Raw genomic sequence first — 26,739 nt, forward strand, 5'->3', positions numbered from 1 at the left:
GATTGATTGATTGATTGGAATGATTTTCAGCTAAGATGATTAGTTGACTTTTATCAAATTCAGTGGTGATTATCAATTTTATCGTTAATTGTTTAAATCACTAGGATTTAAATATAACTACACTTTCATCATCTTCACAGTAACACATCATTGAATTTATTAACCACAATTGTAGACTTTATGATTATAAAATTGATTCAGTTTGATTGTTTGATCTAATTGTTTTGTCAACTTGATTATGCTGATCAAGTTGAAATTTAATCAGTTATCAATGAACAGTCAAAAAGGATAACATCACATTGGTAAAAAATCAACAATCATTTTGGATGCTGGTCAAAAACTGGTTGATAAAAACAATCTCAGTTAATTTAGACATTTTCAGTTGATTAATATAATAAGGTTAATGGTGATGACAGTTAACTAATTGTGATGGTCAAACTGACCGAATGAAAAACATGAAAGAAAAACAAATTATCTTCTCATTGGTGTTTCAAGTCAACGGTTGATAAAAGGATAAGGATGAGGATGGAGATAAGATGAAGATGCCTTGGAGTAAATTGGATAATATTTTTCTCTTCCTATGGTAAATAATAAGGGAAAATAGTTTCTCTTCCTTTTCTCTTCCTTTGGTTCATCATTTTCCTCTTTCTTTATTTTCTCGAACATCGATTCTCTTTCTTTTCACATTTTCGACACAAAAACCTCGAAGCTTGATCTTGCGCACTCGATAAATCGATTCATCGAAATCGAATTTCAAAAAGAAAGACAGAGAGAAAGGGAGAAAATCATTTGAAGATGAGGATGATGAGGATGATGAAGAAAAATTCAAGAGGGATGATACGGAAGAGAGAGAGAGAGAGATAAAGTTACTTGATGAATATCAATGGGATTTATCATCCATAACCAAAACACATCGAGTTTATTATTGTTTGAGTATCAAAAGTTAATTGTTGGGTTAATGTTTCAAATTAAATCTAATATATTGATCATTAATTAATTATTAACCATTTGGGTTGTCATGTTTTATCTGTGTATTTCTTGTTGTTGTTAAAAGTTATGATTTAGTAATTGTTATGGAAAATTATTATATCGGTTAAGGTTGTTGAGTAAATTAAATTGTTTAATAATTACTATTGAAAACAAATTAACAATCAAAATTTTGGTTATTATTCATATATTATGATTAAAATAATTAATACATATAAGTAAACAATTGTGATCACGAAATAATTAACCAAATTTTTGCTACAAGTTAATCTTGTTAATCAACAATAGAATTGAATTAAAAAGTCAAACAATCAAATTTAATTGAATGTTATTAAAACAGTTAAATTTTGATCACTTTTTGATTAATTTAATTCATTTCAATGTTAATTTGTTTACAACATTAAAACAGTTGATTACATAAACAAATCAACTGATTCCTTTTTTACAATTAACTTTTGCTACTTTGTTGAAATCGTGATAAACAATCAATTTAATTACGATGGATAAAAATTGATTAACACTTTCATGGTCAGGGAATTTATTAATATAATTACGCCTTTTATTTACCGTTAATCATGATCATGATTAAAGAATTACAATTCAACAACAATTGATTAACTAATTTCATTTAACTCATCATCTGTTATTAAATCATTTGCGACAATCAAGTAGTGATAACAAAGTGATTATATGATCAGAAATTATTTAATTGCAGCAATTAAATTGAATTTGCAAGCAACAATTAAAGATTCATCAATAAATAGTTGAATTAACTAATTAAAACTTAAAGGTAAGTTGATTAATGAACAAGAAAACTTCATTGGAAATCCATAGGTATCGATTAATTGTTGTAACAATTAAACATGATGACATTTGATTGTCTTAATTATCTTAAATGTTTCTATTAGATTTAGAAGGTTATTTATTTTCAAGTTCTTCCGTGATCACAAATTGTTGATTAACTTTAATCAATTTTAGTCTTAATTGTGATTTGATGATTACAGAATTTACAATTAATCAGTCTGTCTTTGTTAATCTAATCAATTGAATAGCATAAGTTAATTGTATTAATTGTAACGATACTTTGGTAACACTTAAGGTTATCAGGTTAACTTAACGATATTATCAACGATCAGTTGATTACCATTATAATTGAATCAACGATTAGTTAATAAGTGATAATGACAATCAATGTAATATTAATTAACTAAGTATCAAAGTGTTTATCTCCTTTTTGATACAATCAGTTACTTTCAACTTAATTAATTAACTCGTTCAGTTGATTTGTTGAGATATTAATAAATCATTGATGATAAAAGTGTTGAAACTTGGATTAATTGTTATGATTTAGCTCATCAAGATTGATTATAACAAAAGGATATAATTTATAATCATTGGGAATTGGATTATTTTAAAAAAAGGAAACGGAAACAAATCAATCGTAGTTAGTTAATCAATAGTTAATCATATTAATAATTAAAATAGTTCAACTTAACATGTTGAGTACAAAAGTAAACATAAAGTTGTTGATTAAATATTGAATAAAAACAGATCATCGTTATTATTTAATTGTTGTGATTAACTGTTTGCAAAGATGTGATTAATTTGTAGGTTCAGAGATTAGTTTGAAATCAAATGATAACCTAAATTAATCTGATTAACTAATTGTTGTGATAAGTTTAACATTTGTCCTCAAATATTAGTGTTGTTTACAATTAGCAAACATTAACAATCAAATCAAGCCAATTGCAGGCAAAAATTGTTATAATTATAATTAATTGTTCAGTGAATAATCAAATAACAGTAACTGAATTATCAATTAATTGCTCTACCCAAAATTTTGCTATCATAATTATAATTGAAACAAAAAATGTTCACCCCTGGATTGTAACAATTAATATTAAAACTGTTTCTATCAATAGTAACGTTACAATTAGCCAGAAAGATATAATTAATTGTTGCAAGATAATTAACAATTAATAATCAAACAGAAAAAAATTTGATATGGATCAAAGATCAAGGTAATTTAATCTATTAATTGGTGAGTATTGTTTTAATTAAATTGATTCATTAACTGATCAGTTGATTGTTGATATTTACGATCAATTTTAAACGGTCACAATTTTAAATTGTGGACATTTTGATTGATTGCAAGTAATTAATCATCTTCAATATAATAATAATAATAAAATAGTAATCAGTTAATTGTATTATCATTATTACAATTAGATATCAAATAAAATTTTAGGCTATCAATAATGTATAAGATTAATAAATGATCATTTTAAGTAAATACAATCAATAAATCAATCGGAACAGCATATTGTGTTAAAATATGAGGCAAACAATTAACAATCAACAATTTAACAATGATAAAGATTGACAATCAAGTGGAAATTGTAAAATTCAATATTAACCATTAGGAAAAAAAGTTTTGATCGCATCAATGGATCAATCCAAGGATCACAATCAAAATAAAGTGAAAACCTTGTAACAATCAACGGTTAATTGTTGACAATTTCCAATGTGTGTTTAAATCAATTCATCAAAACAATTTACCTTGATTTCTTAAGACATTTCTTAAATTATTGTCTTTCTCTGAAATGATTAGAAACAAAATGAACAATTTAATTGTTGAGATTGTTAATTGTTAATTGTTTGGTGAAATTTTTGTTTCTTTCTCTCTGTTAATCAAGTTGATCTGGTAAATCTTTCAACACTATAAAATTGTTGCTAATTAACATGTGATGAAAAGTTAATTGCAATGGACAATCTGGGTAAATTTAGTTGGTTCATTTAATTTTACTTTTAATTAAATTGTTTGATGATAAAAACAGTAAACAATTAGTATTCATTGAGAACAAGGTTGATCAATAATATCACATTTGCTTTTGACTTATGGAAACATAGAGAGAGTAAAGATTTGATTTGGAAAAACCTTGGTTACATTGATTAACTAATAGACAAATGATTAAATCCTAATGGAAAATTAACTTTGGAATAATTAATTGTCACCTAGTGGGTTTTAATTGTATTCTGTCTTATGGTTGGAGTGAAAGTTATTTGTTTTCTTGTGTATCTATTGGTGTTTCTTGATTTCAATTAACATTGAATCTGAAAAAGTAACCTTCAAGTTGATGTTTTGTCTGAATATAAATTGTTGTGTTTCTAATTGTAATTAACGAGAAAATGTTAATTTAAACAGCCTACGAAGAAGATGATGATCAGTTTAGAAAATGAGTTAATTTTTTAGATTAATTGTTATTAGTTTAATCAATTATTCGCTTTTCAATTTTATATTTATTACCTTGTGTGTGTGTATATGAGAGACACTCTCAGGTAATTAATTAGTTTTCTTTTGATTGTATTGATAATCGTGCTAATTGATTTGCTACGGTCAAGGGATTTAGATTTTGCAAAATTATTGGAAATTATTAATATATATTGAGAGAGAGAGAGAGAGAGATTAGGAAGAAAATTGCTCAGGGCAATTTAACTGATTAACAATTAACAGTAGATTATCAATTCTCTTACCTCAACTAGATATTCAGGGATGAAAACATTAACCTGAATAAACTCCTCTTGAATTGGTGAGATTGAATCTTCATCAATATCACCGAGTTTATTGTAACAGGAACAATTTGAATCAGAGTCACAATTGTTGGAAATTGTTTCGTAAGATTCAAGATTAAGAGATGATATTTGTTGGTGAGATTGGTGATTATGGTTATGGTGATGGTGAGAATTATTGTTATGATGATTATCGTTGATTTGATTGGACAAATTTTTTTGAACATATAGATTATGATTGGAAGGTAATCTATTAATAGTATCATTGGTGGAATAAATTTTTGTCAATGATGATGATGATGAAGATGATGTTGGTCCTGGTTGTTGTTGTTGTGATGGTGGTGGCGGTGGTGGTTCTCCAGTGTCAACGATATATTGACTTGGTGGCCAGTCAAGGAGAGAAACACTTCTCATGGCTGTTTGTGGTTTAGAACGATTATAATTACCACTATAATAATTAGAGTACCGGTAAGGTAAACTTGGTTTAGAACTGAACAATTGGCTATCAATTAAATCCAAATCCAAAGGTTCGGGTTTCTCCTCAATGGTACTTTGACTTCTTGAAAGAAAAGAATTTCTATTTGAAGAAGAAGAATAAAAAGATTTGAACATTATGATAAATTGTAATGAGAAAAATTAACAAATTAAATATTAACAACAAGAGAGAAGAAGAAAAAAAATTCACATAGAGAAGAAAATTAAAAAACAAAACAAGCTAAATCAATGGAAATATAATCAATAAGATGAACGTTTTGTTGACCAAAAGAAAAACAGTTAACACAATTTGGATCAACTAATTAACTTAAAGAATAACAATTAAAATTAAGAAAAAATAACTAATTATTAGAGTTAATTAACAACAAGTTAAGACAAAAGTCGGTTTAATGTGTTCTCATTGAAAGTGAATAAACATTTGAAAAAAAAGATTAACGAATAAGAAAAGAGAGAAAAGAAAATTGTTCTAATTGGATAATAGATGGCGACACTTTCGAACACATGGTTTTCCTTTTTAAATTAATCGAAATCGCCATTACAATTAACTTTGATTTCTAATTAGTAGCTAATTATTTTTAGAATAAGTTTTTTTTTGTCTTTTTTTTTAATTAATCTGATCTTCTTCGCTTATGGGTTGATTGTTTTTAGAAATTGGAATTGGAGTTGATCTTAAAGCCTCAATGTTTTTTTAGGTTTTCTTTTGGCCGGTTGGTTGATTATCGCCTACATGAATTTGCTGTTTCTTTAATTGTTGTGATTTAATTTTGATGTTTCGATAATCAATTGATTATTTACTATCTATTCGTTGACTCCATCTTTGGACGTGATTTCTTCAGTTAATTATCCTCAATTTGATTTTCTAAATTCGATCAATTTAACTTTGATTTTCTTTTGCCTGTAAAATTGTTTTCCTCTTAATTATCCCAAGATCAGACAATTAACTAATCATGTTTAATCAAAAATACAATTGAATTGATTAAATCATCAATCCTATTATTTAAGATGATATTTTATCAAAATTAATTGTGATTAGGAAGAGGTGAGTTAACCTAATTGTTAACAACTTCCATCGGAAAGTTAACAATTTAAATTAATCATTTGACACTTTTCACCTTATATTGATCATTGGGTAATCTTAATTGTTTCAATTTTCGTCTTCTAATTATGAGAACTTAATATTTAATTAACTAACCAGTCGGAAAAGATTGTCAATTTGATTGATTGATTAATTGGTGGAAAAAAAAAGTTTCACTTGCACAACCAAATTAAGTAAATTGATTACAAACCAAATGAAAACATAATTAACATTCATTATTAACAGTTAACTAATTAACTTACTTTTAATTTATTAATTTTCTGTTTAATCAATTAGTGAACACCAATAGTAATTAAAACTGATTGAATTTAGAGAAAAATTTAACTTCAATCAGAATGATTATAACCAAAAGCTGAACAATCAACAAACTGTCAATCCAATTTTCAGAAGAAATCAATTGAATGGACAATCAATTGTGGTCAATCAATTAATTTAATTTTCAATTCTTCAATTGATTGTCAATGTTAATCGTCCATCAAAAATCTAGGTTGATTACGAATTGGACTTGATTGGCTTGATTGGATTTAGCAAACAATAAAGATCCAACTAAATGATTCCCTGAGCAATTTAACAAAAAGTTTCATCTCTATTCACAATCAAAGCTTCCTGAAGAAATGATTAACATCATCATCATCATCATCAACTAATTGTAGTGACAATAAATGATAATGATTATCATGATAATAACATTATAATAACGATTAGTGTATGAAATATATAATTCAAATACACAGACAATTATGATTTATATCATAACAATGGTGAGAAATTTGAAAAAATCCTATTATCATGATGATGACATTATCTCAATCAAATCAAGTTAATAACAATTACACTGATTGTTGGAATTGATAAAAACTGGTTGAAGTGATTTAGCCCTTAACACGAAATTTAAATTACCTACAAATCGCAGCAATTTATTAATTTAACAACAACAATTTGTTATCCATATTATGAAGATACAAGTAAAAGCGACTTGTATTGATTTAGTATATTAATTAAGCTTCAAATTAATTAATACAATTTAACTTATCAAATTGTTCATTATTTGTGAAACAATAATTGTTACATCAAATTGTGCCCGCAAGGAATTAACTTTTTTTTTTATATTTCTATGATTAACTAACTAATATATAGTTTGATTCAAACAATTTATTTTCATTACGAGTGTTAAGTAATCTTAATTAACGATGAAAACAATTTTCTTAATTGTTTCAACCCACAAACTCTTGATATCTGATTATCTCTATTATGATTAGTATTCAGTAGTGGGAAAGAGAGGCCAGTTTATTAACTAATTGTGTTCTCCGAGTAATTAATTGTTAAAAGAAAATGGCCAACAATTAATTCTCAACAATTAGAAGTAACTTTTTTTCTCCATCGAGATGAGAATACCTATTTTCTTATTAATTCATACAATCGATTAGTTAATTATAAGGGATTAGATTAAAATTCGATTCATAATTTAATCATAATTGTCTTGATGATATTAAGAAATCTAATTATGATTAATTGATTTTCTTCAAATTTTAATTGAATGAAAGATTTTTAATTCAATCATCGATCTTGACATTCTCTGAGTCCTGTAACCACATAAAGAGAAGATATTAAAAGGAAGACATGATTTAATTTCTCTTCTTTGTTAATCAACAATTAACTAGAAGAATTAATTTTAGATGATTATAAATCCATGGAATTAGCTGATTTCACCAGAATCAATCAAAATTATTCTCTATTTCTGTTTTATATCATCTGAATAATAATCGTTCCAAGGGTAAGTTTTTTTTTCCTGATGTTTACTTTTTCTCAATGAATTAAGTTTCTCATTTGTTTCTTCATATTTAACGATAATTGTTTGAATTGACATGATAAATTCTGATGATGATTATTATTCTGGTGACATGGTTGATCGATCAGGAAGGATTAAAGTGAAAAGAAAATCTTTTTGAACAACAAACAAGTCAATTCTTTTCCCATTGTGATATTTTTTCTTGGTGTGGTGGACATGACAAGAAGAAGTGGAAATCAAAGTCTACTGAGTTTTTTTATCAACAAGAATTTGTTCCTTCATGATACCTGTTGATATTCAGAGGGTGGGGAAACATTTGAGAGAGAAAGAAAAAACCATCAGATCAATTGAATGGAGAGAAGAGGAAAACAAGCTGATGGTCAGTCAATAGCGGGATCCAAAAGGTGAACAGTCTTTGATGGATGATGAGGAAGATTCTTCTTCTTTTTCCTCTCTCTCTTTTTGTTCAAAGAAATTCTACCAACATGATGATGTTCATGGAGAGTGTAAATTCAACGATGACTTGATTTATTCAAAAGTAAAAGTTGATTCTACCCTCCAGGTAAGAATTCCCTCTCTCCCTTCATTCATTTTCAGCTTAAGAACCTATTACTTATCATGGTGTCTTTTTTTTTCTTGCCTCTTCTCTTTCTGATCATTTCATCCACTGAACTTGATGATAATGATTTAATTTATTTCCGCATAATTGTGGCCTAACTGTTGGTGAATATCTTTGGAAATACCGTTGAGATACTCTAACAACTCACTTCTCACACTTTGTTCAGGCACTTTTCGGATAGAGAATGAATTTACTTCATGATTATTCAATAATCATCATGATACATCGTTAAATTGCACCTTAATCATTATCCACCTTCACTGGTCTCATCATAATCTAAACTTATTATTAATTGAGTTTCATTAATGGATAATGAATTTGCTTGATTACATCAATTCTGCGCCCACTTTTCAATCAGAATCTCTTGAAAGCAAAAGTAACGGTTTTCTTTCTGTATTGTTATTAATATACTTCATTAATTAGTCTGAATTAATCTCTCATTTTTTTTCACTTCTAACAATTAGTTTACCATTTCGTATCCTGGATAATTGATTCAACTCATTGACCGACAGATTAAGATCTTAAACAATTTAAATTGATGCCAATCAGTGATTAGTTAATTTTGACAAGTAAACTCAACAAGTTTAGCTCTCTCTCAGTTTCTGACTGATTAATCAATTGAATGTTACATTTTCAGGATATTAATTATTCAATTGAAAACTGTGAGATAATTTTTATTGATTGACAATCAATATGAAATCACCATTTACCCATCATCAATATTAAACAATTCTTGAAATTCAATTGATTTATTACAATTGAGAATAATCAAATTTTTCTACTTGATTAGTTGATCAAATGAAAATATAACAAATTTAAGCGTGAAAAAAGTATTCCGATAACTCAGATTAATGCCGGAAGAATCTGAATCTAAATCTGAATCTGAATTTTCACCGAAAAATGAAATGTTCAAAATGATTTAATCATGATGATGATGAAAGAATCAAGAATCAAGAAGCCAAAAGGAAATTGATAGTTAATCATTTACCATTGATACCATGTTGAAACTGGTAACCAAATGACCATGTTAATGGTCAGTTCATCTTACTACAATTATCTTCTCATACTATCGGTTAGTAATTGCTGACCATAATCACCATCCACTGACCAATCTACTGCCTTATCCATAACTAATCAATAATAATAACACTAAATCTTTGATTGTAATGATTAGAATTACAATCGTAATCAACTCACCTCCCTTCAAAAATTAATCTCTCCAGACCCACAATTACCTTAATCACCCACCACCTAAAATTATTTTCATTTTAATCATTGATTTGAATCTTTGATCACAATTAACTGTAGATTTTATATCAATTGTATTTCCCTATGTTCCCTTTAATGATTAATCATTTATAATCAATTTCTCTCTCCTTCTTTCTGTTCATAGGAATTTTAATCAATTCTGTAATCATCTTAATCATCATGAAGATAATCAAAATTCCTGATAATCACTTGATTAGTTATTACAATTGAATCTGAATGGATTAACAATGATTTCGCTGTTTTTTTTTACTATTATTATTTGATCTCTATGTTAGTCTTCAGTCATGATTGTAAGTTGATTGTTAACAATTAAATTACCAGGAAAACTATTTCATCTTCATCAAGCATTATGAATTATCAAACTGATTCAATTAAATTGTTTTCGCAATAGTTAATTGTTAACCAACGTGTACATATAGTTAGATTGTTGTTGTTCATTTACCCTCAGGGTAAATGCTTATGTTAAATAATCAAATGAAAGTTTAATATAATTTACATTTTCGGATTAATTTCATTAATGATTAGATATTATTTCATGTTAATTGTATGAGTTGAAAGTAATTGTCATACCCTTGATTGTGAGAGAAGAATTAATTAATTATCTCATCGTAATTGTCGAAAAAAAAATTAACTCAACTTTTACTTGGCTAACAAACTCTCACAATTCAATGTCATTAGAATGAAATTTAAAAGGTAACAACAATTAAATTTGTCTAATTGTAAATATTTCTAATTGTTGTTTGTTTGTTTCTCATCCCAATTGTAACAATTAACTGATTATCAAACGAAAACGAAGCTTTCAAGATAATAATATTTTTCTTATATCATTTGGATGCTACAATTTAAAAGAACACAATTAACATGAAGTCATTTTAATCAAATTGATTTATTCCTCTTCACAATTAAATCAATCTTACAAATTCTTTAATCTATTCAGTCAATTTAATATTTATCCCTTTTTTTTCATCATTTCTGCTTCCGGTTCATCATTGCTTCATCGTTCATGTTGCCATTTAATAGCAAAAAACAGTTTTTATGATTAGTTGATTCACTGAGAGTTGTATTTAGTTGGTGATTAATTGTACTGATTGTTGACCAACAACAATTTAAATGTTTTTAATGACCAAGATGATGAATAAATTTTGATAAATAACAAAATTCTGATGACCCATAGATGAGATTCATATGAGTTGTAGTTGAATTTTTTTTTCATCTTCACGCTTGTTGATGTAAATTTCATATTCTAATGATTGTTAAACTGACCAAAAGGATGAGGAGGAGATTCTTGGACTTTAATGATAATGATGATGATGATAAGTTGGTGATGTTACCATAAATTATAACAATATTAACCACTTTTAGGCGGAAGTACTTTTGATTTACTGTAAATTGTGGCCTTTTCATGAGTAAAAAATAGGATTAATAAAGCGAGGAGACTGGCCTGTAATCTATAAAAAGGTAAATTGTTATCCCCAATCAATTGAATTTGATTGTAACAATAGAGAGACTCTGACCCTTAGCAATCAATAAAATTAACTCTTTTCATCTTAAATAAGTTTGATGCAGATGCTTGATGATATAACGATAACCCAATGGACTTTAACTATTAGATTGGACCGATGATGATGATGATGAGGGACAATTAAGTTGTTTAACCCAGACAATCAAATCAATGAAGCTTAATAATGATAAAATTACCGATGATAATGAAATGAACACGTTGTTGTAATGAAAATCAGCAGCAGGAGGAAAACAAGAGATTCAATTGATTCAAGATGATAATCATGATAAAGACACACAGAGGATGAAGATGAGGATTGAGGAGGAGGTTGATGAGTAACCAGAAGGATGAGGGGAAAAAATCAGCTGTAAAAAAGGATGAAAAAGAGACTGAATTTGCTCAGCTGATGATGACTTTTCCACCCTGGACTTTCAGCTTAGATAATCATTGAACCATCGCCAAAACAGAGGTTGATCAAGATGATTGGGTTCAGTGAATAAAAGAGACAAGTAAACGATGAAAATCATCATCATCCAACAGAAAATGTTATTACCTTCAAAGGGAACATTTTTTTTCCTCTCCCATCCTCATCCTCATCTTCATCTTCATCATCTCGATCCTCTCTCTCTCTCTCTCTCATTGACTATTCAACTCAAAATCTAATACAATTTATCCGTTACATTGGTTGTAACCGTTTCTTGGAAGGAGTCACAACAAAACTTTACCTTTGGATTACAAATGTATTGTTTAAATTACTCAGGTCATCAACTTATTACAACCGTTGCATTGGAAACAATTAACAATCAGAATACAATTGAGTTTAAACAATCAAAAGGATCATCATGATTAAGATAATCAATTGAACATTATCATCAATTTCTTTATCGTTCCGTCTTGTATTTAGACATTTCAATCAACTCAAAACAATTTACTGATTGTTTACCTATGAGAAAATTTATTCATCTTAATTATTTCGCGTTTTTTTCTGATTACAACAATTTAACCTCGCAAATGATCAACAACAGTTTATAATCAAGGTAAATTGTTGGTTAACTCAATTATATAGTTAATCTTAATTTTTTTCTCATGGTAAATTGAAACGTAACACAATTTAAATGGTGAATTTTTAATCATCATATCTGATTACAATTTACTTTTCCAAGTGTCATCTCTAATTAACCTTATGAAAGTTAAATTGTTACTCGTTTAATTTTTACACTTTCAATTATTTTAATTGTTTTAATACTTTAACCTTAATCTAATTTAAATTACTGACTAGATTTTCAAATTTGTCCAAATAATTAACGGTCTCTAATTGATAGTTGATTGTAAATCTATGAAAAAAAAAGTAATAATAATTAAGATAAATTGTTGATTAAAAGACCACCTCAGTTGAATTAATGTTTCAATTAAAGTTAAATGAACTTTTTAATTGGTTGATTACTTGATTTGCTAATCATTTTTCCTCTTACAATTAACTAATTGTAAAATCCACCGGAAATTATTAGTCAATGAAACCTTGACCGTTACTTAATGATTACAACCAGTTAATCAATCAGATTAATATGATCAGTATTCATAATTAACTGATTGTAAGTAAAATTAAGCGGGTGATGTAAATAATTTGACTGTTAATTGTTACAATTTAAATTGATTATTTTACCTTTTCTTTGTTTTCTTTAAATGATTAAACTTTGATCGAGAACATTGGATGATGATTAAGTTTGTTTTTGGCAATTGGTTAATTGTAATCAATTTAATCAACTGTCATGAATGAAGCACACAAAATATACTTGATTAAATCATTACGATGATGTAACCTTCAACAATTAATACTATATGGTGATTGAATTAATTGTATATTATTATCAACAAATCCAAATAAGGTTGATTATTGGTTAATCAATGATATAAGATGACCTGTTGATAAACAACAATTAGTTAATCAATCAAGTTGAAACCATTTCTTTTTTGGTTATTACCAATATAACAACAACAATTAAATTGATTGTATTTGGATAATGATTAAAAATGTGTAATAATCATTATCCATTCATAAAACATTTAATTGTTGTGGTTAATTTTTCCGTTAAACTGGATTAACATGATGATAACAATCAAGGTCCACCAACATAACAATTATAATCATGATTAGTATTATATAAATCTCAACCTTTGATTACTTTTCATTTAACTAATTGTAGGTTTATGATTTAATAGTAACAATATTCAAGAGATAATTTAACAAATTTCAACCAATCAAGTGATCAAAGGGCAACAACAATTAACCAGTCCGTTGATTGTTCATTCATTATCATTTCTTAATTGTCTCCGATTCATAAATAAATATCTTCAGGATTTAATCCTCTTAATGATGATCATTAATTTGATCAAAAGTAAAAGTTGATTAACAAGACATTCAACATTAAATTGAACAGAAAAAAAAACTTGATCATCAACAATTTAAATCCAAAGTAATCAAGGTTCTTGGCCTTTAATAGTTACTTTCATTTGATCACCATCATCATCATCTTCATCTTCATCTTCATCTTCATCCTTTTACCTTTCACTTTCTCCCTCATCATCTTCATCTTCATCTTGATCATCATCTTAATCTCTCATTCCAACCTCACCTTGATTTCCCTCATAATTTCAAACTTCCTCCTTAATCATCATCTTAATCATCATCAACTTTACGATGATCACAATTATGTATCAATGGAATCACAATTTAAATTCTAGAATTAAAATTAACAGGATTAACAGATAATTAACATTGATTCATGTCTTATTATATCAGTTAATCAACTTAATCATCGTTGATCATTAAATTCATGGGAATAATAAATGTTTTTGATTCTTTGTATTTAATCACAATCTCAATGATTAAAAATATTTTCCATTAAATTAACTGAACATGCAAATTGTTGCTTAATCATTACAATTTAACATTTTTCCTATTTATTCACAATTAAACTAATTATCATCTTTTTTTTTCATTCACTCTCCTTTTTTTTCAAGTCACTCATTTACTAATTTGATTAGAGTAACAATTAAATTATTGGACGATTATATGATAATATTTAATTCTGGAATCAAATTGCGGAAATAAAAGTATTTGATTTAAGAGTAAAATTAAACCATCACAATTAACATGATGATTTATTAATAATCAATTATTTGGTCAACTAAATAATGATAGTTAATCAAATATAAGATTGATTATTTAATCATGATTACAAATGATAAACTTAATAATTACCGTTAATTATACAAAGTAAATTTTAATCATCTCTCTTATGAACAACAAATTGTTCATCATCGTGATTTAAATTAATAGTTGGAAAAAGTTTTTCTTAATCATGATTAACATCATTAACTAAATAACATAGGCTATTAATCACTTTCTCATCAATTGATCACCAACAATTTAGTTTAATCATCAATCCCTTCCGGATTATAATACTAATCATTTCACCTACTCAATTGTTAATCTATTTTGATTGTAGTCCCCCAACAATTTAACACAATCAAAGCCCCATTGATTAACTGGAAACCCGTTGTTTATTATTATGATTAATCCTTTGGGATAAATCATCATATCGCTTCCTGGTCAATCAACAATTAACTTTCAGCAATCAAAAAAAAACAAAACCAAAACTGATCAACTTTGATTGTTTCATCAAATCAATTGTAATCCAATCAATGTGACAATGACCTTAGGTCAATATAAAGCTAATCCATTGGATATGGTTAATTATGATTCTTGATTGTGATGATTAAGATATATATAAGTGTTAATCATGTTTTTCATGACAACTTCATGTCTACTGATTTAATTTATATAACCAAAGTTAATCAACAAACTGGTTAACAAAACAGTTTGAGATTTAAATTAATGATGATAATATTTTGCTATATGTTTACAACAGATAATTTCAATTGATTAACTGGATTAACCGCCTCAGGGTTAATTGTACAAATGAACAGACATGAATAGACATTAATCATTACCATTGTAAACATAAATACCCAACTGATTACTAAATCATTTTGGTAATTTAACTCTACAATCCAAGAGTAACCAGTTAATTAACCAACAATTTAATTAATTGCTTGGTCATTTTTCATGTTTACTTTTTTTTACTCATCATCATCATCATCATCATAATTAACGTGATGATCAAAAAGGGAAACCTTTTAATTGTTAATCACTAAGATGAATCTTGAGTTAATTTATCAGTTTTTAATTCTGTTCACAATTAACTTGATAATAGAAAATAAAAATTATCGTTTCTTTTTTTTTTCATTTGATTCACACAATTTGATTACTAAAATCAAAGTTAATCAACATCATGGTATCAAATTGCTTCGTGATAAATTGTTACTCCGGGAAAAATAGTAGCTCCAAGAAGATGCTAATCATTTAAGTTGATTGTTAGTGATTTAAGATGAAATTTATTCAATAGTTATCATCATCATCATCATCATCATCATTCAAGTTAATTCAATACAATTTATATAAAAATTTGATTGTTAAAAGTGAAAGTTAAGTTATAAATAGTAACTTCATTAATCTTATTCATTGTTAGATAAAAGCTTTTTTTTTCATAGGTTAATCTGAATCAGTTGATTGTCCATCATCATCAAGTTTATTGTAATCATCTTGTCATGATTTAGGAAGCTCGATAATCTGAATAACAATTTAAATTGAAATCTGAGATGAACAAGATTAAGATGATTTTTTATCCGAGGAATGGAAAATTGAGTAAATTTGTTTTTCAATCGTTGATTCGGTTAATTAATATTCAATTGGAGTGATAATTTGTATCGATTGATCAAAATTGATGTAAATTCATTTAATCCAATGAAGTAAGAAAATAAATTGTTGATCTAATCAATGTAAACAAATGAGGTAAATCATTTCTACTTGTGATTCAATGTATTCAATTATTTTGTAATCATTGATTGTTACTTGTTGCTAGTCAATCAAATGATGATGATGATGATGATTGAACATCTAGGAATTGATTGTTAACAATTTATCTTCGCAATTCAAATGACCTACAAGAGTAAAAATTTAAAAGGTGATAATCTTAATAATAGATATGTAATAATACCAGGAATTTGTGAGAGGATGAAACGAGAAAAGGGAAAACTGAATAAAGGTTAAAGATAAGAAGGTCAGATGACCGAAGGTCACGGATTTAGAACTTAGAATTTAGGATTTGGACGAAGAAGATGATAAAAGAAAGAGAAAAAGAAAGGGAAAATATGAGAAAACATTTTTTTCTCTCCTTTTCTTTCAACAGGTAAAAGAGAAATTTTTTTCTCCAGGGTTCAGGTAAATAGCTGATGAATGGTGATGATGATGATGATGATGCTAAGGGTTTCATCTGAAGACAAACAAGTATAAGATTGTTTTCTTGATAATCTCTATCATCATCAGTCTCCCTTATCATCTTGTATCGGTCATCATCATCTTCATCATCATTTACAACATGAACCAGCCTTAAGTCCAGTTTCTAGTAGCCAAAAGTTTTAATATATTTGAGGTTAACATGGAGCTGGAACTAAATTGTAGACTAACCAATGATACGGAAAAAGTTGTTAAGATGATCAAGATGATGATGATGATGATAATGATGAGGATGAGAAGTGCTAACCACAATTGTATCCATCAAAACTAAATAACTGGGTGCTCAACAATCAAGAACCAATCATTACAATTACATTTCATGTCAGTGGTTTTTTTTTACCTTCCCTTGATTACTATGTACACTTTTTCATGTAATCTTGGAACAATTTAATCACAATTAACTTTTTATTTTTCTCATAAAGTTAAATATCTAATTGGTGATTCCAATTCTGTTGATTCTGTTGCTGATCAATTTTGTTTCGTATTTGATTTATTTTAATTTGGTTTGCAGGTAATTTTTTTTGCTGTTGATTGTTTTTTCATTTTAATTGTGCCTCTTGTCGTTGATTGTTACGATTGAATTTGATTATTTTGCTATATTGTGTCTGTATATTTAATTGTTGCTGAGTTTTATTGCTTTTGTTATTTATTGATTCTGGTTATTAAACAATTTGATTGGTGAACAATTAACTTTTGCTTCTGATTTGATTAACAAATTGATTATTAACCAGGAAATATTTTAAGCTTGATTGTTGAATTGTTCAATCAATTTAACGATTTAAACTAATTCTGAACATCTTGTAATCTAAATTGATTGTAAAATTAAATAAATTAAAGGGCTAATTAATTGTAATCATAATTATCATTATGATTGAATGGATAAGGGGAAAAAGTTCAATGATTTATTAATGATTTTGTATCTTGTTTTGTTTTTAAATTGATTTTAATTGTTACCATTAAGTAAGAAAGGTAATTAAATAAATCAGACAGATTATTAATCTGTCATTATACTCAATTCAGCGAGAAGATGTTGTTAATTGTTTCAACAATTAGTCAAATTAACAAGTAAAAAAAATGGAAACAAACCTGAGATTTGATGAAAAAATTGTTCAATTGTTGATATTGGTAAAATTAATCCAGTTGATTAACATTCACAATTAACTGTTGATTTATCTTCTAGAATCAAATCACTGTCAATTATATTGATAATAATCACATAGGACAATCAGTTGATTGTTTTAGAAGCAAATAAATGATAAAAGTTTACGATTAACATGAAAATTGAAAGTAAACAATTTGCTTGGTACGTTGTAAGTGATGAAATAAATTGCTAGTTAATTGTTGTTTACAAAATGGTTAGAAAGATGATTAATAATCCATTGGACAATATGGTTATGATGTAATCACAACAATTAAATTATAAATCATTAAATTAACAGATGAACAAGTTGGTGAACGAAAATGTTGTTACTCTTGAAACAACTTTTTCACTTTTGAAAGTAACTATCATCATCTCCCTTCAATCTTATCATCATCATCTTTTTGCTCACTCACAATCTTGCTCAGAAACTTGTTATTTCATCATCATCATCATCCTCATCTTCATCTTCATCTTCATCTTCATCTTCATCTTCATCTTCATCTCACAATTTTCATCTTCTATTTGAAAAAGTTCAGAGAAATAAAAGTTTTCCATTCGCAATTTAAACCCATAGATTTGTAGGCTTAGATCTTGGGTAACCCAATTTCGTATTTTTTTTTCTTTACAATCAGTTAATTGTTTACTTTTTAAATGAGTAAATTTAATATTATCACCTCAGCAACAATTACAATTTCGTAGTTCGTATAATATTTAATCTTGATGTTTGGTTTAAAGTTACGATCTGAAGCATTTCAATTGTATGAAATTCAGTTTAGTTAAATTTACAAATTTTCGTAGTAAATTGTAACAAACTAATTCTTTAAATAGTAAATTAACAATTAATTGTCTAATAATATATTTCGGTTATGATCTTTGCTTGTAATTGAAATATTTTTCAAAAAATTGTTGATCTTTGATTGTTGTATTATCACAATTTAGCAAATATGGAATAACAATTAATTTTGTTTACTCAATATTTCAATTGATGAAAATCTGTTTTCTCAGTTAAATTTAATTTCCGATGATTTGTATCCCAGTGTTATTGGAATACTGTTAATTGTTGCTGTTAGAACCATGAATTGGATCGAGAATTAATTGTTGTTATTGGTAATTTTTGTTTCTCTATAAAACTTTTCCATTAAAATAGTGGACATTTAATCTTCTTTATCGGTTATTGGTGGAAATTAATTTGATTTTGATAGTTTTAATTGTGACTGATCATTTTCCATTAGAAAAGATTTGCTGGAATTGATCCTCCGAATAGATTCATCCATGAAATTGGTGTTTTCCAGCGATTCATTGGTTTACCAGTTTCAATTAAAGTCTATGGAAGTGAAAAGAAAACAAATTAATTAGTTGATTTAGTTGATAATTGATTATGATTAAAACAGTCTACGATGTTACCTCTTTAACTTTAATCAATTTATTAGCAGCTTCCATAATTTCAATTGCTTCAGGGGTATTATCACCTTCGGAACAGAAAATGACGAAAAAAATACCATTGATATTTTCATTTTGCCTGAAATGATTAAAAAAAAAATTAAAACAAATCAATCAAATTTGATTGAACCCAATCAATAAGAAAAGAATTAAATTAACTAACCAATGTTGAAAAAGCGATTTAGTTAATCCACTTCCAATGAGATCGGTAAGACTTGGATCATGATCTTCACTATCATCAGAATTTACTTTCAGCTCAATTAGTTTTAATTGTTCAAAAAAAGTGGTCGGGTTATTTTCCTTAAGTGATTGAGTGGCCAAGTATCGAACTGGAAGTTTAGTTTGGACATTAGGTGAACTCGACGAATTGAAAGCATCAGGTGATAAAAATTGAGAAAAACTCGAAGATAAGTGGACAGTCAATTTAAATTGTTCCTCTTTAATCCATTTTGTTAATTCCTCGACAAATTGTTTTCGACGTTGCTAATTAAATGAATATAGAGAGAGATGATGATTAATGATTATTACAAGTAAGTGACGAATTGGAATATAATCTCAATTTCCTTACCTTATAAGGTGGAGCTCGTAATTGAATGATCACCAATTTATACTCAATGGATTCGTAAACTAATAAAAAACAATTGAGGAAAATAAATATGAAAAGACAATCAAATTAACGGACAATGATAATCACAAGTCTAATCCTGATCATTGTCAAAATAATCAATGTGTTGCAAAAAAAACAATTTCCATACAAGGTTGAGTGTTATTGTTTTTGACGATGGTGGACAAGATGATGATTAACTAATTGTTAACTACCTTCACAAGTTGTCATAATTGGACAATCATCTCCGAATTGGTAAGCATTGGGACCAGAGACACTTTTAAGAGCCGTTGAAAAGATCCTTCCAACCAGTCGAGCCTTTCGCTCGTAGATCAAGGTAGTAACCAAGAGGTCGATGGCTAATTGTCCAACATTGCCGACAGATACAGCGGGCTAAAGATAATAAAAGAAAATGGAATGGTAATAAGTAAATCAAAGAAAAGATAAATTCCCAATCAAATTGAAGGTGAACCATTTCAAGAATTGGATGGAAAGTAAAATCACCATTAAGAGCGTACAGTCGTTCCAATGGCAGCCCCTGTCATTCAGTTGATTGTAAAATTGAATCGCTTTCATGGTGAATGTTGTTGATTTCAGAGATAAATGATTCCTGTAGAAAGATAAGAAATTAAAGGAAATAATTAGTAACCGTTAATCAAGAGAGAAAATGTAAACAATAACAATGATTAACCTTTAGAAATCAATGGTTTCTAAATTATTAATTTTTCTCTCTCTCTCTTAATCTAATCTAAACATCACTTGTACGAACAGAGATTTAAATGATTGTTATATCATTTCAATTGTACGTCAAGTTTTCAATTCTAACAATTAACAACATGCTTGATTTTTCTCAAGGTTTAAATTGCGAATAAAACATGATGATGTTCGGCCAAAATTATCTCTCTCTCAGGTTGACGGTCTTTTTTTCCTTCAACAATTATTGGGTGAATTTCCTCGATATTGATTGAAGAAAATGTTTTCTTTTCATCACCAATCATTCCAAGTGACAGTTAACCATTGATTGTTAATTGTTCTCCATTTTTTCACATATTATATTGTTCCATCATCACCATCACCATCATTAAAAAATTAACAACAAAGTAATCAGGTTGATGCAACAATCAACATCTCCTTTCATCATCTGCTCCTGTTAATAAACGTAACAAGTATCCAAATCGGTTCACCATTTTTTTTTAAATTCTTGTTAACCTTTCCTATTAAGGCCTATCAATCCACGTATTGAATTATTGTTATTAACTGATTGTAATCCAATAATCATCAAGAAATTAGGTAAGTTACAAAAAAAATCAATATAGAAATAGAAAGAACCAGAAAACTAACATATGATTCACTTATGGTATTGACTCATATTGAACATTTTTTGTTTACAAATGTTAAATTCACTTGTAGCAATTAATTTCTGTAACAGTAGTTAATCTTACCGGTGTTAATTGTCGTCTAGTTGATTAATTAAATTTCACAATTAAAAAGAAAACTAGAAAAAATAACAATTCGCTAAGAACAAGTGAGAGAAACAGAGAGAGTGAGAGAGTGAGTGAAGGTTTTAATCTTTGTGTCCAAGGATCGGTTGGAATCAAGGTTGGAGAGACTGGTTTCTCTTACTAACACTAAATTAAATTCACTTTTAATTTCTAATCGTTTTTTGTTGTTCTCTTTCATTATTAATTTGATCATCATCGTAACATCACCATTCTCATTAGTAACTTAAATTCCCTTACAATTAAGGGAAATAGGTGAGTATCGATTCATTTTGATTCTCAGTGTTGTTCATTTTCCAATCCAATACAATTGTTACCTTTTGCTTTATCTATAAACGTAATAACAACAATAAGAATATTTTATTTGATTGTTGATCGCAATTGGTGTTTTGTTTAGGCTTTTTTTTGAATCTATTCTTTTATCTCTGTGTTTTCTTTTGTTCTTCTTGTTCGTTGGTGATAATTTGCTAAATTTGCGTTTTTGTTCTGTTGTTTATGTTTAGGTTGACACACATCAATGTCAACCGAATCTTCATCCGTTGACTCTCCTGTTGGAGGAGATAATCTGATTACCTCTGAGACCAGAATTGAGGTTAGTTCTGAGGTTTCAACACCTTCGTCATCTACAACTCTTCAGGCTAATTCAGAGAGAGAAATGTAAGTTTCCATCATTTTTTATATCAAATTAGTACCAATTGTTTACCATAAACAAATTGTTCTCTATATGTTTGTTTACCTTTTTTTGAATTTCTTTTCTCTCTCTTTACACTTTCCATTAATTTATTGGCCTAATCTTGTCTTTTTTTGTTCTTTTCTTGCCCCTAGAAAACAATGTTGGGTTTGTTTACAGACCGAAGATGAAAAGGGCGCTGATACTGATTGGGTTCGTCCTTGCCGGTGTCGAGGTTCATCCAAATATGTTCATCAATCGTGTATTCAAATGTGGATCGATGAGAAAAAGAAGTTCAATTCAAGTGCTAAAGTGGTTTGTCCTCAGTGTCAAACCGAATATATTCTCATATTTCCTCCTTTCGGTGAGTGTTTTCTATCCTTGATTAATCACTTTCTATCGGATTTTGATCCCAATGAACTGTTTAGTCTGATTATCACAACAACAATAATTACCTTGATTCTTAAATGACGATAGCCTTGTTAATTAACATTGAAACACTCAATCCATTCATTTAGTCATTCAATTTGAATATAATGAAGGTTTAAAATTTGTATCTTAATTGTGAAAATCTAATCAAATCCTCAGGCTAAATGAGGTAAATTTAAAACCTTCAAAGGGAAACCCTTTCCGATGGAATTAATTTCTCGAATTGTGAAATTTTCTCTTCACGTTAATTAGCCCGTTAATCGTGTTTTCTATGACAATGTTAATGAAAATAATTCACTTTAATATCAAGGATAGAAAACAGAGAAATTATAATTTATAACAATTTTCTCTTTTTTCATTATTTAGATTGATTACTCAGCTGATTACACTTGTTTTCTATTCCTGGTTATGATCTAGTTAACTAATTTACTCACAAGTCAAGTTAACGATTTATAATTTATTTCCCTTTAGGTGGATTCGTTTTAATCTTGGAGCGTTATGATGGATTCTTGTTACAAGCCGCTCCATATGCTTTCGGTACAATGTTACTTGGGTCCGTTTATTGGGTGGCCTTATCTTATGGTGCGATTACCGTTCTCCAGGTAATGGGACTACAAGATGGTAAAACTACCTTGGAACAAGCCGATCCATTTACTTTATTAGCATTTCTACCAAGTATACCTTTGTTTCTGGTTCTTGGTCGATTCATTAGTTGGCAAGATCAAGTGCTCAAAGTTTGGCGTCGACATCATCGTCACATTCCGTTTATCTCGAGAATTTTGGGATCACCGCCTCCTGGAACTGCTGAAAGAGCCGAAAGAATTTTAAATCATCGCGATCTTTTCTCTCACCCTCTCTATTGGTATCGACAAGTGAGCGGAGCTTTACTCTTGCCCACAGTTTCGTCGTTCATTGGGAAATATTTATTCCCCGGTATAACCTCTAATCTACAACGAACTATGATGGTTAGTTAATTGTTGTTTCTTTTCTCTTCGCCATTTTTGTTATTAATCATCAAAAGGTCCAATTTAACTTAATCCTTTGCTTTTCTTTCTGTTTGTCAACTCTTTAGGGAGGTTTCACCTTCATTGTCGCCAAAGGATTGCTCAAGATTTATTTACGACAACAACGGTACATCCAACAATCAAATCGATCAATCCTTGATTATTTTGAAGGTTCACCTTCGTCAACATCTTCTACTGGTATTAATCACAATTCAACACAGACTGAAGTCAATGATGACCACAATTTGTATTGAAAATATATTCTTCATTAAATTTTGTAAATTTCCTGCAATTAAAATGAGAATCATTTTCTCTGCATTGTAAAACTGTTTGACGTTTTTTTCCCATAAATATATTATTGCAACCCGACAACATGGAAATGGAAAACTGTACAATTTAGTTATTCTTATAAATCAATTGTAGAGGCTTTTTCTTTATTGATTATTCAGGAATCTCGGGTACTCATTGTGTTAAAATTAGATTTTCTGGAAGGCGGCTACATCGACCGATTGAACATAATCTTCAATCTTTTCGATCTCTTCGGTTAACCAATCAATTGAAACTTTATCGTCTTCGACAACACAGACGATTTGTAGTTTCTTAAGACCATAAGCAATAGGTTGAAGTTTCGAAATACCCCAGATTAAACCATCGGTGGAGATTTTTCTGACCTCTGCTTCCATGGCTTTCATGTCGGTTTCATCGTCCCAAGGTTTAACATCTAAAATGACGTTTGATTTGGCAATGACAGTTGGTTTCTTGGCTTTTTTCTCGGCATAAGCTTTGAGACGTTCCTCTCTGACCTTGGCTGCCTCGGCGTCTTCCTCTTCACCGAAAAGATCAAGATCATCATCATCATCATCTCCACCACCAGCGGCAGCTTTTGCACCACCTTCAGCACCAAAATCAGCTAAACTTTTCTTTACACCGGGGAAAGCTTTCTTCTCAGCAGCTGAATAAGCTGAAATGTGTCGGAACCAACGAGCAACGTGGGCATATTGATCACCGGCAAGTTTACTTGAAGAAATGGCATCAGCAATAACAACATCAGAAGAAGATGGAGTATAACCATCAATGTAACTCTTAGTAGCCAAATAAGTATTAAGACTGGCAAGATTGGCAGGAGAGTTAACGTCACCGGAAAGTTTAAGAGCCATTTTAAATTAACAAAGGAAGAAGATGAAATAACCAAGAAAGAAAAAACTGTGGAGACAAAAAAAAATTAACAAAATTAAAACAAAGACTGAGAAAATCAAACACAGAAAAAGAAAATGAGAAAAGGGAAGAAAAGAAAACACCAAAAATAGATCAGAATAAAACAAGTTGAAAGTAACAATTGACAGACAAAGATTTCTATCAAAGTAAATTAGTTGACCTTAACAATCAAATTTAAATTAAAATCATTTAAATAGCAAATAACCTTACCTAATTAACGACAATGATTAACCTGATGAAGATTTTAACAAAATTTAAAAGTCGTGACAACAAATTCCGATTTCCGGGTAACTGTTTCCGGCGAAAATGAGTCGCCATCTACCGGCCAATAATTCAGAAGTTAAATCACTCACTTAATTCAAAGGAATTAATTACAATTACAATCAATTGAATTGAATTATTTGTTGATTGAAATGGTAAATAAATTATAGAATTTTGGAAATGAATCTTGTATGAGTTGAGTTGCTTTAGAAAATGTTGTTCCCAATGGACAAAATTTCGTGAATCGAAATTATTGATTTATGTCAATCAGTTGATCGTTTAATTAAAAAATTTAATTTATTTTAATTTGTTTAGAAAAAAAATTTAGTCTTAAACAGTTTGTGAATCATTTTCAATTTTAATTGAGGTGATTAAATTTCTGGTATCGCTTTTTGCATTAATTGTTGAGCCTCTTAATTAAAGTTAAATTATTTTGTTTTTTAAATTGTAACAACCTTTATATTGATTATTATTATTAAACTCTTGTATTTTTTTGATTAAATTAGTTTCATCAATTATTGGTAATTAAATTATTATAATATATATGTATATAAATGTGAATCTTATTGTGTTGTCATTAATTATTTTGTGGTTGATTGATTGAGGTTTTTTTTAAATATGATTATCTGACAATTAACTGTTGATATAAGCATCAGGAACAATAGCCTAAAAACATAATTAATGTTTCCAAGGTGATTACAATTACGTAATAATCAACAATTTATAAATTGTTTGCTTATTTTAAAGACTTTGGTAATCCTATTGATGGTAAAATTAATGTTTGACAATTAAGAGATTAGATGACAATTGAAACCAAAATTTAAAAATCCAAATCGGTGGTGATTGTTGATTGTGGTGTTAAATTATTATTATAATAATATAATATAATTGTTGACTAATTGTTCAGTTTCATTTGTCAATCCAAGTTTGCAAAGGTCAGTTAAATTGGTCATCCAGTAGCTCATTCAATAGTAATAATAATGTAATAGTAATCTAATTGTTGTTGTTGGTGCTTTGGATAATTTTCATTGAAAAGTGAACAACCCTGAAGATGATAGAGAGAAATATTGGAAATTAACTTAAATCATCAGAATCAGAAGTTAATTATCAAGGGGCTATGCTTAGTGAGCTGAGAAATTTTCCTATTCGGCAAAAGGAATGTCTTAGAACTACTCGAATCTCTTGGTTAAGGTCAGTTTGGATCATATTGCACATCGAATTATAAAGAACGAGAGGTTTATGTAGGACCAGAATATGAAACTAGAACAGAGAGAAAAAAAAGAAAACAATTTACAATTAATATTTAAAGTTTCTTTTAGAAATAATTTCAATTACCTTATTATCTGGAAGTTTGTTAATTTTAGAAAAAATTAATAATATCACAGAATTCCAACTTTCTCTATGGTTTTCAACTTCTATCGTTATAAAATAATCAACAGCCGATGGACAAATTTGAATCAATGCCTGTTCAATTTCATGGTGTTTATCTGATCTGCTTTCATCGGTGTACATTTTAAATAATATCCTAAGGGCACAAGCGATAGATTGAGACTCTTGGGAAAAAAGATTGGGCTTTGCGTTCCCATTGAAACCCGACTTCCATAATATGTTACGTTGTTCATGATTCGAATTGAAATCTTTTGCAAATCGATGCGATTCTAAGAGACAATGTCGAACTAATAGAATTAAGGTTTCCGTTGACATGGAAGAATACATTCCTAATTGTTCTTC

The 26,739-nt window shown here is 28.3% G+C and overlaps 4 protein-coding genes and 1 long non-coding RNA gene across 10 annotated transcripts; 2 read left to right on the plus strand and 3 right to left on the minus strand.

Annotated features, from left to right (window-relative positions):
* Nucleotides 1–25: 25 nt before the first annotated feature.
* LOC128393735 (uncharacterized protein DDB_G0288805-like) lies at nucleotides 26–5,388 on the minus strand. 2 transcript variants are annotated; one of them, XM_053353952.1, is made up of 2 exons: nucleotides 4,522–5,388; nucleotides 26–723 (listed from the first exon to the last, which is right to left on the minus strand). In XM_053353952.1, the coding sequence occupies exons 1-2, from the start codon at nucleotides 5,167–5,169 to the stop codon at nucleotides 682–684; spliced, it is 690 nt and encodes a 229-aa protein (XP_053209927.1). In that variant the 5' UTR covers nucleotides 5,170–5,388; the 3' UTR covers nucleotides 26–681. The 2 variants fall into 2 exon arrangements, with proteins under 2 accessions (XP_053209927.1, XP_053209932.1); XM_053353957.1 differs by lacking the exon at nucleotides 26–723 and adding an exon at nucleotides 4,233–4,378 and having other exon boundaries at nucleotides 4,522–5,387.
* A 2,315-nt stretch (nucleotides 5,389–7,703) lies between these two features.
* LOC128393749 (uncharacterized) lies at nucleotides 7,704–14,056 on the plus strand. Of its 3 annotated transcripts, none has more exons than XR_008326257.1 (3): nucleotides 7,704–7,922; nucleotides 8,066–11,283; nucleotides 11,382–14,056. It is a non-coding gene; the product is annotated as an uncharacterized LOC128393749 (long non-coding RNA). The 3 variants fall into 3 exon arrangements; XR_008326258.1 differs by having other exon boundaries at nucleotides 8,066–9,628; nucleotides 9,950–11,430; XR_008326256.1 differs by having other exon boundaries at nucleotides 8,066–8,499; nucleotides 8,723–11,430.
* Nucleotides 14,057–18,522: 4,466 nt separating this feature from the next.
* On the minus strand, nucleotides 18,523–21,526 carry LOC128393688 (proteasome assembly chaperone 2-like). Its single transcript, XM_053353903.1, has 7 exons — nucleotides 21,373–21,526; nucleotides 20,435–20,540; nucleotides 20,146–20,323; nucleotides 19,895–19,953; nucleotides 19,490–19,809; nucleotides 19,291–19,405; nucleotides 18,523–19,210 (listed from the first exon to the last, which is right to left on the minus strand). The coding sequence occupies exons 2-7, from the start codon at nucleotides 20,504–20,506 to the stop codon at nucleotides 19,115–19,117; spliced, it is 840 nt and encodes a 279-aa protein (XP_053209878.1). The 5' UTR covers nucleotides 20,507–20,540; nucleotides 21,373–21,526; the 3' UTR covers nucleotides 18,523–19,114.
* On the plus strand, nucleotides 20,807–23,858 carry LOC128393672 (E3 ubiquitin-protein ligase MARCHF5-like). 3 transcript variants are annotated; one of them, XM_053353882.1, is made up of 6 exons: nucleotides 20,807–21,220; nucleotides 21,652–21,684; nucleotides 21,933–22,086; nucleotides 22,255–22,463; nucleotides 23,000–23,493; nucleotides 23,601–23,858. In XM_053353882.1, exons 3-6 carry the CDS (start codon nucleotides 21,947–21,949, stop codon nucleotides 23,784–23,786), a joined length of 1,029 nt encoding a protein of 342 aa, XP_053209857.1. In that variant the 5' UTR covers nucleotides 20,807–21,220; nucleotides 21,652–21,684; nucleotides 21,933–21,946; the 3' UTR covers nucleotides 23,787–23,858. The 3 variants fall into 3 exon arrangements, with proteins under 3 accessions (XP_053209857.1, XP_053209865.1, XP_053209848.1); XM_053353890.1 differs by lacking the exon at nucleotides 21,652–21,684; XM_053353873.1 differs by lacking the exon at nucleotides 20,807–21,220 and having other exon boundaries at nucleotides 21,533–21,684.
* A 69-nt stretch (nucleotides 23,859–23,927) lies between these two features.
* On the minus strand, nucleotides 23,928–25,106 carry LOC128393697 (elongation factor 1-beta'-like). The gene is made up of 2 exons (XM_053353914.1): nucleotides 24,958–25,106; nucleotides 23,928–24,735 (listed from the first exon to the last, which is right to left on the minus strand). Exon 2 carries the CDS (start codon nucleotides 24,687–24,689, stop codon nucleotides 24,009–24,011), a length of 681 nt encoding a protein of 226 aa, XP_053209889.1. The 5' UTR covers nucleotides 24,690–24,735; nucleotides 24,958–25,106; the 3' UTR covers nucleotides 23,928–24,008.
* Between the last annotated feature and the right edge of the window lie 1,633 nt (nucleotides 25,107–26,739).

The sequence above is a fragment of the Panonychus citri genome, unplaced genomic scaffold (genome assembly GCF_014898815.1).
Source record: "Panonychus citri isolate SS breed McGregor unplaced genomic scaffold, ASM1489881v1 Contig00014, whole genome shotgun sequence".
In the NCBI taxonomy this organism is placed as follows: Eukaryota; Metazoa; Arthropoda; class Arachnida; order Trombidiformes; family Tetranychidae; genus Panonychus; species Panonychus citri.

Coding starts and splice junctions, on each gene's coding strand:
- LOC128393735 (XM_053353952.1), bottom strand. CDS start 5,169: ATGTTCAAATCTTTTTATTCTTCTTCTTCAAATAGAAATTCTTTTCTT. Junction 724..4,521: donor TCCCTGAATATCTAGTTGAG/GTAAGAGAATTG, acceptor CGATTTATCGAG/TGCGCAAGATCAAGCTTCGA.
- LOC128393688 (XM_053353903.1), bottom strand. CDS start 20,506: ATGAAAGCGATTCAATTTTACAATCAACTGAATGACAGGGGCTGCCAT. Junction 20,324..20,434: donor ACGACTGTACGCTCTTAATG/GTGATTTTACTT, acceptor TATTATCTTTAG/CCCGCTGTATCTGTCGGCAA. Junction 19,954..20,145: donor AATTATGACAACTTGTGAAG/GTAGTTAACAAT, acceptor GTTTTTTATTAG/TTTACGAATCCATTGAGTAT.
- LOC128393672 (XM_053353882.1), top strand. CDS start 21,947: ATGTCAACCGAATCTTCATCCGTTGACTCTCCTGTTGGAGGAGATAAT. Junction 22,087..22,254: donor GCTAATTCAGAGAGAGAAAT/GTAAGTTTCCAT, acceptor TCTTGCCCCTAG/AAAACAATGTTGGGTTTGTT. Junction 23,494..23,600: donor ATCTACAACGAACTATGATG/GTTAGTTAATTG, acceptor TCAACTCTTTAG/GGAGGTTTCACCTTCATTGT.
- LOC128393697 (XM_053353914.1), bottom strand. CDS start 24,689: ATGGCTCTTAAACTTTCCGGTGACGTTAACTCTCCTGCCAATCTTGCC.